The 15,063-nt window shown below is 44.7% G+C and overlaps 1 protein-coding gene across 2 annotated transcripts in view; it reads left to right on the forward strand.

Annotated features, from left to right (window-relative positions):
• The window catches only part of plcb1 (phospholipase C beta 1), an 867,193-nt gene that overhangs the window by 777,214 nt on the left and 74,916 nt on the right, over window positions 1–15,063 (forward strand). For both annotated transcript variants that reach the window (XM_043696584.2, XM_043696585.2), the window contains exons 27-28: window positions 2,929–3,148; window positions 14,762–14,942. In XM_043696584.2, coding sequence (XP_043552519.1) covers window positions 2,929–3,148; window positions 14,762–14,942 — 401 coding nt within the window. The remainder of the gene's footprint in view (window positions 1–2,928; window positions 3,149–14,761; window positions 14,943–15,063) is intronic.

Consider the following 15,063-nt stretch of genomic DNA (forward strand, 5'->3'; position numbering starts at 1 on the left):
TCAAATCACTTTCATCCCAGATGTTAAAATATAGAAAAAGATGGAGATGAATTAAGAATGAAATGCATGCGCTGTACCCTGATTTGATGGACTCTTTTGTTTAAAAATTAGACTTCTGTATATCCAAGTTTACACAGAAGCAGAGAGGACAAGGTGGGAGGCACGGTGGCACAGTGGTTAGCACTGCTGCCTCACAGTGCCAGAGACCCGGGTTCAATTCCTGCCTCAGGCGACTGACTGCGTGGAGTTTGCATGTTTGCTCTGGTTTCCTCCCACAGTCCAAAGCTATGCAGGTTAGGTGAATTGGCCATGCTAAATTGCCTGTAGTGTTAGGTGAAGGGGTAAATGTAGGGGACTGGGTATGGGTGGGTTGCGCTTCGGTGAGTGTGGACTTGTTGGGCCGAAGGGCCTGTTTCCACACTGTAAGTAATCTAATCTAAATGCAGTTACAAATTCATGGTTGTGGCGTGATTATTATTCACTTGACAATCGGTGTGATAAAATTGCTACAATATTAATAATCACTGACAGAGAAGCCACCATTTGGAACAGTCATTGAAAAATATATTTTGTTTCAAATGAGGAAAAGACACGCAATGTATAATTACAGCAAACAAGAGGTGCATTAATGCCATCTGTACAATTTAAATCACATTGTTTGCTTATAAATGAAAGAGAAAAGTTTTATCTAATACTTTTTTGTCTCAGTTTCTGTAGAGCGAGGACAAAAAATAAAAACAGAAAGCAAAATGAATGCTCTCTTTCTGAGTGATCATACAGCAACCTTCACTTGTAAACTGTATCGTGGAGCATCTTTATCATTCAAATACATTCATGCATCGTTTGTTGTTTCAACTATGTGTATTCCCTTGTTTTTTGTACTCCTGTTAAACCAGCAGGCAAAATAGTCTGAAAGCATCATATATTTGTCACCCAATATCATTTCAAAGCTGCCAGCTCATGTTTAAAGTCGTTAGGATACGGTGAGACAGGAGAGAGCAGTCACAATCAGATAGTTGAACTTTAGTTTTGTAAAACTGAGATGTTACATGGAGCTGAGTTTCAAAGGGTTCAATCAGATTGTGATAAAATTGCTGGGATTCCAAAATACTCAAAGGCTGCTCAGATGCATACATCAAACTTAGAAGTACAATACAAAAAGCTTAAAACCGAAATTAGTTTAAGTGCTAACTTCATGCCCAGTGCACAGTCCATCTATCACCCCTCAATTTAAAGCTGTGTTCCCTCGTGTTAGCCATCACCGTCTGTTGAGAAAGGCTCTCACTGTCCACCCAGTCTAACCCTCTGATTATCTTATATGTCTCAATTAAATCATCTCTCAACTTTCTTCTCTCCAACAAAAACAGCCTCAGTTCCCTCAGCCTTTCCTCATAAGACCTTCCTTCCATTCCAGGCAACATCCTGGTAAATTTTGTCTGAACTCTTTCCAAAGCTTCCACATCGTTCCTATAATGCGGTGACCAGAACTGTATGCAATACTCTAGGTGCAGCCTTACCAGTGTCTTGTACAGCTGAAGCATGACCTCGTGGCTACGAAACTCAATCCCTCTACCAATAAATGCCAACACACCATATGCCTTCTTAACAACGCTATCAACCTGGGTGGCAACTTTCAGGGATTTATGCACATGGCCACCGAGATCTCTCCGTTCATCTACACTGCCAAGAATTTTATCAATAGCCCAGTACTCTGCATTCCTGTTACTTCTTCCAAAGTGAACCACCTCACACTTTTCCGCATTAAACTCCATTTTTCACTTCTCAGCCCAGCTCTGCATCCTACCTATTTCCTACCTATGTCCCACAACATCCTTTGGCAATATCCACAACTTTGCCTACCTTACTGTCATCTGCAAGTTTACTAGCCCATCCTTCCACGCCCACATCCAGATCATTTATAAAAATGACAAACAGCAGTGGCCCCAAAACAGATCCTTGCGGCACACCACTGCTAACTGAGCTCCAGGATGAACATTCACATCAACCAACACCCTCTGTCTTCTTTCAGCTCGCCAATTTCTGATCCAGACCGCTAAATCACCTTCAATCCTGAAACTCCTTATTGGAAAGTCCAATAACTTCCCTTAATCACAGATTCTAACCATCTTCATCTCTTCAAATTTAACTGAGTTCATCGTTTTTAATCAGTCCTGATGAAGGGCTTTTGCCCGAAACATCGATTTTCCTACCTCTTGGATGCTGCCTGACCTGCTGTGCTTTTCCATCACCATTCTAATCTATACTCTGGTTTCCAGCATCTGCAGTCCTCACTTTTGCCTCATCATTTTTAAGGACAAGTTAAATTAATTTAAGAGATTTGTAGAATTGTAGAACATGACAGTCCATCATGTCTGTGTCAACCATTTGAAAGAGCATTCAATTAGTTCCTCTCCTCTTTCATCTAGCCCTGCAGCATGGTGGGCACGGTGGCTCAGTGGTTAGCACTGCAGCCTCACAGCACCAAGGTCACAGGTTCGATTCCAGCGACTGTCTGTGTGGAGTTTGCACATTCTCCCTGTGTCTGCCTGGGTTTCCTTTGGGTGCTCTGGTTTCCTCCCACAGTCCAAAGATGTGCATATCAGGTGAATTGGCCATGCTAAATTGCCTGTAGTGTTAGGTAATAGTTAGAGGGTAATAAGACTGGGTGGGTTACTCTTCGGAGGGTCAGTGTGGAGTCCGTCCAACGGACCTGTTTCCACCCTGTAGGGAATCTAATCTAATCGAACAAAATCCTGCTCAAGTATTCATGTGCACCCATTAGTCCTCATCGTTGTATCTATTTCATTGAGGATGCATCATATTATGTTGTATGGCACTCTGAACTATTGCCTTAGGTATTTACTAACGACAAGAGGGACAAAGCAAAGCAATTTAATGTGATCAATTGGTTTTTGTAAACCGCTGCAGAGGTGGAAGCCCAGACCGTGGAAGAGCTAAGACAGCAAAAACCATTTGTGAAACTCCAGAAAAAACACTACAAAGAAATGAAGGAACTGGTGAAGAAACACCACAAAAAAACCACTGATTTGATCAAAGAACACACTGCAAAATCCAGCGAGTTTCAGAACGAGTATTTAAGGCGCAGGGTACTTCTGGAAAAATCAGCAAAGCGAGATGGTAAGAGGAGGTAGGTGAATCATTCTCAAATACTTTTGACTGTGGGATTGTGTGTGCTTTCTAACATTGTTCTAACGTGGCTGGCACGGTGGCTCAGTGGTTAGCACTGCTCCCTCACAGCACCAGGGAGCTGTCTGTGTGGAGTTTGCATGTTCTCCCTGTGTCTGCGTGGGTTTCCTCCCACAGTCACAATGATGTGCAGGTCTGGTGAATTGCCCATCGTGTTAGGTGTCTTAGTCAGAGGGAAGTGGGTCTGGGTGGGTTACTTTGTGGAGATTCGGTGTGGACTCGAAGGGCCTGTTTCTGTACTGTAGGTTATCTAATCTTGCCTAAACATTTTCCCCCAAAATGAATTAAATCTTTGTTAACCTATGTTAAAATAATTTTAAGGAGTGTGGGTTTGGAAATGCCTTTGTTGTAGTTTGCTTCTACAGTAATGAAAAGCAATAACTCCTTTTTATTTTAAATTCCTGGGATATCCATTGAGTCTTTTCTGCATTGTTAAAACTGACCGCTCACTGTTTCCCTCACATAAGCAGCACAGGCAGCTGCTGAGTGTTGGAAATGGGAAGATACTTTACAAGCTGTTAGAAAATAAGATGAAGTCTTTTTGTGGGAATTTCAGAGGAATTGTCCGAACTCCCAACCGGCCTTCCCGGAAACAATTTGTCTCAGAAGTTTGTTTCAAATCCGTCTCGCGGCCGCACTTGAACATCAGACTCTTGAGGGATGATACATCAGGCACATTAAACGGTCACATTGCAGATTCACAGCATGAGATGAATCTTGTGAGTCAGCACAGGGTAATAAAAGTTTCCCTAGATTGAAATGAAGAGTAGGAACTGACTACGTGGATGAATGGATGGATGAATCTCCAAGTAATTGCTTCGCTGAGCTGCTGTCTCAGTTTCCATCCCAAGTTTTTCCACAGCACAGGTTCTATTGTAAACTCCACCCCAGACTTGCAAGTAATGGCAGAGTAGACAGCATCCCTTTAGAGAAAGGGATACCACCCAAAAGGGAGAGGGATTAACATGAATGTGCGGATTTAGATGAAGTACTGTTGGGTGGGCTGGTTTGGATCTTGCTGTGCAAGGGAGCTGCAGAGAGCCCTTCACAGTTAGTCCACACTCTGTTATGCTTGTAATGACATGGACACTCCACCCCGTCAGCATCAGTGAATCCTCTCAAACAGCGATTGACTGGTAACATCACCGTGGCAGTTTAAGCAAATGTTTCTTTGCTGGTTTTGGAAATAAATGCAAAGTGCCCCACAGTTGTCTGGCGGTGATGTCACTGGGTTTATACTCCAGAAGCCACACCTCTGCTTCTGGGAATAGGAGTTTCTAATCCGACCACTGCACTTGGTGGAATTTTAAATAATTCTGGAAGATAAAGTTCCGGTGACAGTGGCCATGAGAATGATCACCGATTGTTGTGTATTTCCAAGTCGGGATGATGGGAAGCCTGGCGGAGAACTGCAGCTGGTGGTGTTCCCAGGAATCTGCTGCCCTTGTCCTTCTCAGCGCAGAGTTGGACTGGTTAGCTTTGAAAATGGGAAACTCTGAGAATTGCTAGTGCAGGTACAGGTGTCGATTCCCTTCAGCTAACGGGGTTGTACACCCAGGGCAACACCTTGATCCTAGAGATGAGGGGTTTGTTGTATGAGGAGAGAGATTGAACAGTTTAGGCCCAAACTCTCCGGAATTCAGACAAATGAGGGGAGATCAAATTGAGGTATTCAAGATGATGAAAGGTGTGGATGAAGTAGACGTGGAGTGAATGCTTCTTCTTGTGGGGCATTCTAGGACGAGAGGTCATTGTCTTAGGTTAAGGGGGAGCAAATTTAAAACAGAGTTGAGGAGAAACTACCTCTCCCAAAGGAATTGCTGCCTGTACCTCCCAAAGGGTTGTGCGTCCGTGGAATTTGCTACCCCAAACTGCGGTGGACAGAGAGTAAATTTAAGGAGGAGTTGGACAGATTTTTAATTGGTGATGGGTTGAAGGGTTATAGGATGAAGGCAGGAAAGTGAGGGTGAGGAACATATCAGCCATGATGGAATGGCGGAGCAGGCTCAATGGGCAGAATGGTCTAATTCTACTCCTATATTTTATGAACTTATGAAATGAACTACAAGCTCAGGCATCTGATGGATGCCAAGGCCTCAAGGGAAAAACGTTCCAAAAGCACGATTGATAACTTCATCTCATTCTAATATTGTCAAACTTGCATTTTTAAATGTTTTTAGGACCTTTTAATTTTAGAGCCTCAGTCAACAGTGGTGGGGGGAATAATTACTGATTGGACAAAGTCAGAAGTCACACAACACCAGGTTACAGTCCAACAGGTTTATTTGAATTCACAGGCTTTCAGAGTGCTGCTCCTTTATCAGTTTATTTCACGTGATGGAGGAGCAGCACTCTGAAAGCTTGTAATTTCAAATAAACCTGTTGGACTATAACCTGGTGTCATGTGACTTCTGACTTTGTCCACCCCAATCCACCACCAGCACCTCCACGTCATGACTGCACAATAACTGCAGAGTAGAATTTTAGTTTGTTTGTCCTTCTTATTTATTTAACTGGAAGCTGATTGAGAATGGTCTTGTCTGATTTTTAATATGATTTGAGTTATTATTGTCACATGTACCGAGATACAGTGAAATTAGATTAGATTAGATTACATTACATTACATTACAGTGTGGAAACAGGCCCTTCGGCCCAACAAGTCCACACCGACCCGCCGAAGCGAAACCCACCCATACCCCTACATTTACCCCTTACCTAACACTACGGGCAATTTAGCATGGCCAATTCACCTGACCCTGCACATCTTTGGACTGTGGGAGGAAACCGGAGCACCCGGAGGAAACCCACGCAGACACGGGGAGAACGTGCAAACTCCACACAGTCAGTCGCCTGAGGCGGGAATTGAACCCGGGTCTCAGGCGCTGTGAGGCAGCAGTGCTAACCACTGTGCCACCGTGCCGCCCACAAATGTATTGTTTTGCGTGCTAACCAGACAAATCAAACGTTACGTAAGTAAATCAGGCTAATAGAACAGAATATAGTGTTACAGCTACAGAGACAGAGCAGAGAAAGATCAACTCTAATGTATGAGAGGTCTGTTTATAAGTCTGATAACAGCAGGGAAGAGGCTGTGCTTGAATCTGAGCTGGTGGTTTCTAAGCTGGCTCATGATTGAATGATTTGTTTAATGGTATCCCTTTTAGTTGCCATTTGTTTTATTAGGAAAAATAAAGTTTGAGTTAATTGGATGTAGCTGGAAGACAGAAGCTTGTGCATAATCAACATGGTACATTATACAGGATCAAGGAAGTGAGATATTACAATATCGAGAGTGTGGTGCCGGAAACGCACAGCCAGTCAGTCAGCATCCGGAATGAGGCTTGTGGGTCAGGGCGAGAGATAAATGGGAGGGGCTTGGGGTTGGGGGAGATAGCTGGGAAAGCAATAGGTGGATAAAAGTGAGGGAGAAGGTGATAGGTCAGAGAGGGGAGTGATGGACAGGTCTGGAGGGCAGAACCGAGTTGGAGGATTGGGACTGGGATAATGTGGGGGGGGGAGGGGAAATAAGGAAGCTGTTGAAATCCACATTTATGCCGTGTGGTTGCAGGGTCCCAAGGCGGAATATGAGGCGTTCCTCCTCCAGGCGTTGGAGGCATGGGACTGGGATTATTACAACTTGACTCATCAACCTTTGTGTGAATGAGAGGCCACAGTCTCTACTTAATGTATTACCAGCACTCGTCGTATCTTTGCTCAAGGATTACCCAATTAAACACTGCTTGACTAGGATAGAGACCGATGCTCTGTGATATTATGTTGCTCAGTTGAAGTTAAAGTGCTTTCAAATTGCTGTCAAGCCAGTCCTGGATGAGTTCATTCAATCAGCTAACTTTAGAGAAGATGCCTTGTTCTGGTCAATTACTTTTTCAGTGTAATCAGCGAAGTCAATGAGTAGATAACCCTGCGTCAGTTTTTCCTCTCCCTGGCACAGCTTCTCTGTACGTTTCAAATGACTGCGTTTGTTCCTTCAAAATCTTCCCATCATGTGACACAAACAGTCCAGTTTTCTCATTTTAGAAGCATGTCATACCACAGTTTCAAATTAAGGCAATTCTCATTTGAGACAGAGATGAGGAGCAGATTCTTTTTTTTTAACCTCCTCACAGGACATGGGCGTCATTACCTGGGCCAGCATTTATTGTTCATCTCTGTTTGCCTTTGAGAAGGTGGTGGTGAGCTGCCCTCTTGAACTGCTGCCCTCCACTTGCTGCAGATAGAGCCACAGTGCCTTTAGTTGGGGGGGGGGGGGGGGTGCTGCAGAGGGTGGGGAGGGGTAAGTTCCTGGATTTTGACCCAGTGACACTGAAGGAACAGCAATATATTTTCAAGTCAGGATGGTGAGTAACTTGGAGGGAAACTTCAGGGGTGGGTGTTCCCAAGTGTCTGCTGCCCTTGTCCTTCTAGATGGAAGTGGTTGTGGGTTTGGAAGGTGCTGTCTGAGGATCTTTGGTAGATTTTTGCAGTGCATCTTGTAGATGGTGGACATTGCAACTAGTGAGCATTGGTATTGGAGGGAAGTTTATTGAATGTCTGTTTATTGACAAGGATGTGAAGGGTCATGAATTACAGACAGACAGAAAAGTGGAGTCAAAACAGCCGTGATCTTGCAGGGCGTAGATGCAGGAAGGATGATTGTCCTGGCTTGCACAGTTGCTCTTAAAAGATGGGGTACAATCTCAGAATAAGAGATAGGGCCCCTGAGGACTGAGATGAGGAGGAACGTCTTCAGTCTAGGGTGGTCATTTTTGGAATTCTCTCATGCAGAGTACTGTGGGGGCTCAATCACGTTGAAGACATTAATAGGTATCTGTCTATTGAAAGGTATCAAAGGGTGATGTGGGGAAATGACATTGAAGTCAATGGCAGTCCATGATCTAACTGATGGGAGGAGCAGGCTTGATGGGCCAAATGGCCTTCTCCTGTTTCTCTATCCTACTTCCTAACATATTGCCTGGCGAGGCACGCTCAAATGGCTTATCTCTGCTGTAAGAAAAGCAAAATACTGCAGATGCTGGAAATCCAAAACAAACATGGAGAATGTTGGACAAACTGAGCAGGCGTCTGTGGAGGAAGGAACAGAGTCGCTTCTGGTCTGAGTCTCCTTCAGACTCCTTCATAAAAGGGTCATACCAGACTTGGGCTGTTAATTACTGGGCACTGGGTTAAGAGTAGCAGGGACACAGACAGGGTCTTCATGCGGGTTGTACTGAAGGACAGGGAAGTGGATGGCCCAGTGTTTAAACGGTAACTAGGGTGATCGGGAGTGCCAGCCATGCTGGTTGTGTGTGTGGAGGGGTTGGGATACAACACTGTGGCTTTGTGGCATCACATCGCTGGTGCGGGGCGATGCTAGATTGCCAATGTTTGCCTGGATGCACAGTGAGCCTCTCAATGATGACACAGACTCAAGGGCTGTCTGTCCTTCACTGGAACAGACAAGCAGGAAGCTGGAAAAACACAGCAAGCCAGACAGCATCAGCAGGTGGAGAAGTCAATGTTTCAGGTATAACCTTTCTTCAGAACTGGGGTTGGGTGTGGGGAGAGCTGCAGATAAAGGGGTGGTTGGAGGCAGGGTAGTGAAGTGGGGATAGGTGAAGACAGGTAGAGGGTACGATCTGGTTGGTCAATGGGAGGAATTAATCCGCTTGGTGGCAGAGAGCAGTGGAAGGGAGGGGGAGGGGCTGGGAAGGGAGATTATTTGAAATTAGAGAACTCAACTTTGAGTCCTCCAGGCTGCCCAAGCGGAAGGTGAGATGTTGTCCCTCCAATTTGCAGTTTGGTTCGTTGTGGCAATGGAGGAGGCCAAGGACAGTCATATGATTAGATTCCCTACAGTGTGAAAAAGAGGCCTTTCAGCCCAACCAGTCCACACCGATCCACCAAAGAGTAACCCACCCAGACCCATTTCCCTCTGTCTAATTCATCTAGCTCGATGGGCAACTTAGCATGGCCAATTCACCCTAACCTGCATATCTTTGAAATGTGGGAGGAAACCAGAGCACCCGGAGGAAACCCACACAGACACGGGGAGAACGTGCAAACTCCACACAGTCAGTCGCCCAAGGCTGGAATTAAACCTTGGACCCTGGTGCTGTGAGGCAGCAGTGCTAACCATTGAGCCACCGTGCCACCCCAATGTAGCAGCCTCTCCGGTGGGGAATTGAACCCCGGACTCCCACGTGACAGGCAGGGATACTAACCACTATACTACCAAGGACTGGATTCGAAAGGGAGTGGGAAGGAGAATTGAAATGGTCCTTCACTGTATAGCCACTGAGTGGTGAATTGTTGTCAGAAAAACAGGGTTAGGGCCAGATGTGAGGGATGCCGTAGAGGCAGGGTTGGTGGTTAGTAAGGAACATTTGGTCAGGCATGGCGAAAAATGTTGCGAGGTCTCATATCTCTCCAAAAACCCAACACAGCTAACCAAAAGAAAATGTAAGATCCAGCCAGAAATGAGCCTTGTAGGACAGGGGACGTTTTGCTTAAGCAGTGTATTGGAAGGAATAAGGTAATTTCAGCCCATGTTTCCTTCCTGGGGGCACATTGTCCCCATTGTGTGAACAAGCTGGGAAAGAACATGGGGTGACACTTGGAATCTTAGAACCCCTGTCCCTGGATGTAGGTTTGCTCGCTGAGCTGGAGTGTTCATTTCCAGACGTTTCATCACCCTACTAAGGAACATCTTCAGTGGACCTCAGGCGAAGCAATGCTGAAAATTCCTACTTTCTATTTATATGTTTGGGTTTCTTTGGGTTGGTAATTTCATTTCCTGTGATGATGTCATTTCCTGTGGTGATGTCATTTCCTGTTCTTTTTCTCAGGGGGTGGTAGATTGGGTCTATCTCGATATGTTTGTTGATAGAGTTCCAATTGGAATGCCATGCTTTTAGGAATTCTCGTGTGTGTCTCTGTTTGGCTTGTCCCAGGATGGATGTGTTGTCCCAGTCAAAGTGGTGTCCCTCCTCATCCATATGTAAGGATACTAGTGAGAGAGGGTCATGTCGTTTTGTGGCTAGTTGGTGGCTAGTTTTCTGCCTGTTTGTCCAATGTAGTGTTTGTTACAGTCCTTGCAAGGTATTTTGTAAATGACATTAGTTTTGCTTGTTGTCGGTATAGAGTCTTTCAAGTTCATTAGCTGCTGTTTTAGTGTGTTGGTGGGTTTGTGAAAGACACTAAACAGGCAACAAGCAAAACTAATATCATTCACAAAATACCGTGCAAGAACTATAACAAACACTACATTGGACAAACAGGCAAAAAACTAGCCACCAAGGATACATGAACATCAACTAGCCACAAAACGACATGATCCTCTGTCACTAGTATCCTCACATACGGATGAGGAAAAACACCACTTTGACTGGGACAACACATCCATCCTAGGACAAGCCAACCAGAGACACACACGAGAATTCCTAGAAACATGGCATTCCAACCGGAACTCAATCAACAACCACATCGGGTTAGACCCCATCTACCACCCCCTGAGGAAAAGAACAGGAAATGATGTCACCACAGGAAATGACATTACCAACCCAAAGAAACCCAAACTTGTCATTGAGAAGCCAATAGGGAACCATGAGCTTGCCAAGCCCCCCGTAATTCCAAAATGGTGCAAAGTTTGAAAATATTCCTGTTCTTTCCAGTGTGTCAATGTACGTCAGCTCTCGCAATACGCCACAGGACTCAATATTAAGTTACATTTTAAATCGTAATCCTCCGTATCGCAGTTAATTCCAGTATAAAGGGGAAGAGCTTAGTGTGAGCCCAATCCCATTCACTTTTTTAATGAATCGAACTGATGTATCAGGACTTGAAAAGGTGACTCAAATACTTCTATATTTCCCTGCGATGCAGCCCCGCCTAGTGGCCAAACACCCCCTCTCAGATTTACATACAGAGACCTGTGGAGTCTTGCAAAAAGACACAGCTCTTATGCATTGGCGTCAGCCGTAGACACCCAAGCACGCACCATTGGCAATGTGGCAGCTGTAAATTCAAACATGCATGATATTCCCAATCACTGATGAAGGCCCTGTCTTCGTGTTGGCCACAACTTGGCCTGGTGCTAAATTTATTAACGATCTTTCAATCCTTGATGTGAGGGGATCCAAACAATTCTGCTGTCTCCAAAACTCAGCTGCTGGTGAGTGATACTAAGTTGCCTTTTGCCCTGTTAGAAAATGGATGATTCGAGGAAGGATAGAACAGGTGCCGAATGACTAATGTTGAATGTGCACCATGCCTTTAAGAGAGTTCACCATTAGAGTTCCATATGCTGTGTGTATGCAATGTTGCAACTCTGCCTGCTACTCCATTTCCCAGCTGTCCTGTAATATCTGCTTCTTAACTTATAATGTGTTCAACTATGATTTGTTATGGTAATGATTTTGAATGATTGGACTGAGGGAGGCATCATTGGGATATTTGTAGATGAATCAAAAATTGACTGTGTTGTTGATAGTGAAAAGGACACCGGCTGACTCCAGAATATGATTGGTGGTTTAGCTGGGCAGAAAAATGGTTAATGGAGTTCAGTATGGAGATACATTTGGGGAGGGTAAACAAAACTCAGAAGTGCACAATAAACAGGAGGACATTGGGAAAGAAGTGCACAGGACTTGTCCTTGAAGGTATAAGGATGGATGGCTAAGGGTAAAAAGAGCATGTCAAGTGCTTTCCTTCGTTGGACAAAGTATAGAAAACAAAACCAGGGATGTGGTCCTGGAACTGGTTTGACCCCAGCTGGCGATTTGTGTTGAGTTCTGGTCACTGCATTATCGAAAGGACATAATCATTCTAGAGAGAGGACAGGGGAGATTTATGAGAATATTGGTCAATCTTGAAAGCTGTAGCATTGAGGACAGATTGCTTGTTGTTTTCCTTAGAGGCTGACGGTTTAATTCAATTTAATTATTTAATTAAAGTGTACAATGTAATGAGCAGTCCAAGTAGAGTGGATAGGACAGACTTGTTTTGCCCAGCAAAGCATTTAGTTACCAGGAGACACAGACTGAAGGTGTTTGCTAGAGGATTAGAGGAGATTTGAGGGAAAACTTGTTCACCCAGAAGGTGGTGTGTGTCTGGAATTTGCTGCTCCTGAAGTGCTGGAACCAGCAAGGCTACAGGACGGGTACTGGAAACTGGGATCAGAATGGGCATCCATTTCTTCCTCTCAGTCAGTCCCTATGGGTGAAATGGACTCTTCTGTGTGCCCTAACACTTCTGTGGTCCTGCAACACCATGTTCTTTAACATAGCTGCGTTATCACCCATTATTCATCCAGCGAGTTACAATTAGCACCATTGATCCTTGAGCGATTTTGATGAGTTTGCACGTGCTCCCTTTAAGAAACAGGCCACCTTAAACCAGGGTTGGGGGAGGACAAAGCAAGAGGGATTAGGCAAAGTCAGAAGTCACAGGACCACAGGCTATAATCCAACAGGTCTATTTAAATTCACAAGCTTTCAGAGCACTGCTCCTTCGTGAAAACTCCGCCTGACAACGGAGCAGCACTCTGAAAGCTTGTGATTTTAAATAAACCTGTTGGACTATAACCTGTTGCCCTGTGACTTCTGACTTTGTCCACCCCAGTCCAACACCGGAAACTTCACATCATACAGGGCATAGGTTTAAGGTGAGAGGGGAAAGATTTAAAAGGGATCTCTCAGGGGCAAACTTTTTCATGCAGAGGGTGGTTTGTGTATGGAATGAGGAAGTGGGGGACGCTGGTACAATTACAACATTTAAAAGGCATCTAGATGGGTATATGAATAGGAAGGGTTTGGAGGGATATGGGCCAAACGCTGGCAAACAGGACTAGATTAATTTAGGATATCTAGTCAGCATGGATGAGTTGGACCAAAAGGGTCTGTTTCCATGCTGTACATCTCTCTGACTCTATAATCCATCCTTTACTCTTCCAGATGCTGTCAGATCTGCTTTATCTTTCAAGTATTTTCTCCTTGAGCTGCAGATTTCCAGTTTGTCTCCTTTGGTGAATCCCCCATGGTTGTGTATTTGTGTAACTGATGAGTTCACCATATTTACTTGTCCCCTCTCCACTTTTGTTTGGCACTTGTTGCTGTTCTCTTCGGTGCCTGTCAAACTGTTTCAAAGGGATCAGAATGAATCAGCTGATGTTAAGAATAACCACGTGCCTTCCTCAAGCACCGCAAAACAGCACACAATGATTGGCAAAAACGGTATCAGACTATCTTTGAAGTTAAGCAATTTAAGGAGACATCGGTAAAGATGGGGAAGAATTCATGGAGTATCTTAAAGAGAGAGAGAGATACAAAGGCAGAGAGGATTTTTTTTCCTTCTATTCACTCCCGCGATGTGACTGGGTCAACAATTTTTATTGGCCGTCCCTAGTTGCCCCTTGAGGTGGTGGCGAGCTGACTTCTTGAACCGTCGTCGTCCATGTGCTATTCATGGACCCATTAGGGAGGGAATTCCAGGATTTTGACACAGCGACAGTGACGTGAAGTTAGAAAATACCTGAGTTCAGGGTCTAGGTGGCTGAAGGAGCACCCACTAATGGTGAAGTGATGGAAATCGGGTGCAGCGGGGGGAAGGGAAACCAGACTTGGAGCAGTGCAGGTCAATTGGAAAGGCCTGCAGAGATGCACCGTGCCACAGAGACAGACAAGGATGGCAGAAAAGGGATTGGAAAACATGAATGAGGATTCTTAGAGGCTAAACTAGGCAGGAACCTCTCGTATCATTTGAATATTTTAAACAATCATTTTCTTCAATTAACAAGGAAATGTTCACAATGTTGGATATGCAGGGCATCAGTGCTGGGAAACATAAAAGATAATTAGGAAATGCCAGTCACAACAAGAGAAAATTGACTCTTCTTTTGACTGGGTCTTTGTAGCACGGTGGCTCGGTGGTTAACACTGCTGCCTCACAGTGCCAGGGACCCACGTTCAATTCCAGCCTCAGGTGACTGTGTGGAGTTTGCATGTTCTCCCTGTGTCCATGTGGGTGCTCTGACTTCCTCCCACAGTCCAAAGATGTGCAAGTTTGTTGGATTAGCCATGCTAAAATTGTGCATTGTGTTCAGGGATGTGTAGGCTAGGTGCATTAGTTAGGGGTAAATGTACAGTAGTAAGGGAATGGGTCTGGGTGGGTTACTCTTCGGAAGGTTGGTCTGGACTTGTAAAGCTGAATGGCCTGTTTCCACACTGTAGAGATTCTATGATTTGAGCTGAGTGAAACAAAGGGTCCTTAGGTTCATCTTTGTCTATCAGAGAAGGAGCAAGTTGTTGCTGGTGTTGAAGTCTGTACTGAAGACAACCAATGCTGGAGATCACAGTGGGTCAGGCAGCATCCATGGAGAAAGAGCAAGCTAAGGTTTCGAGTCGCGATGACTCTTCAGAGCATGCCAATTGAGGTATTCTGCATGTATGATACAGTCTCAAATATCGACAAACAGGCACAAAGAAAAATATTTCGAGATTTTTTTTACTTTGGTGTGAAAATGTGGACATGACACGGTTTCTCTTTTTGAACTGACAGGCCTGAATCAGCGAGCCCGGAACATCCCAGTTCCAGCGTCGAGCAAGAGCTTTCTGCCCTTGACGCAGAGATGACGCAGAAGTTAGCAGAGCTCAAAGAACAACAGCAGCAACAGCTGTTAAACCTGAGACAGGAGCAGTATTACAGTGAAAAATACCAGAAGCGGGAGCACGTTAAGCAGGTGTTGCTCAGAGTTTTGTTTTACAGCATGTGTGTCACTGATAATCAATGCATTGTTTTGGTTGATTTTGCAGAATTCTTGTAGCACTGATTGAAGCCATTCAGCCCATTGTATCTGCACC

Source organism: Chiloscyllium plagiosum, unplaced genomic scaffold (genome assembly GCF_037043375.1).
Source record: "Chiloscyllium plagiosum isolate Xiang-an unplaced genomic scaffold, Cpla_swu_hap1 HiC_scaffold_10, whole genome shotgun sequence".
Lineage (NCBI taxonomy): Eukaryota > Metazoa > Chordata > Chondrichthyes > Orectolobiformes > Hemiscylliidae > Chiloscyllium > Chiloscyllium plagiosum.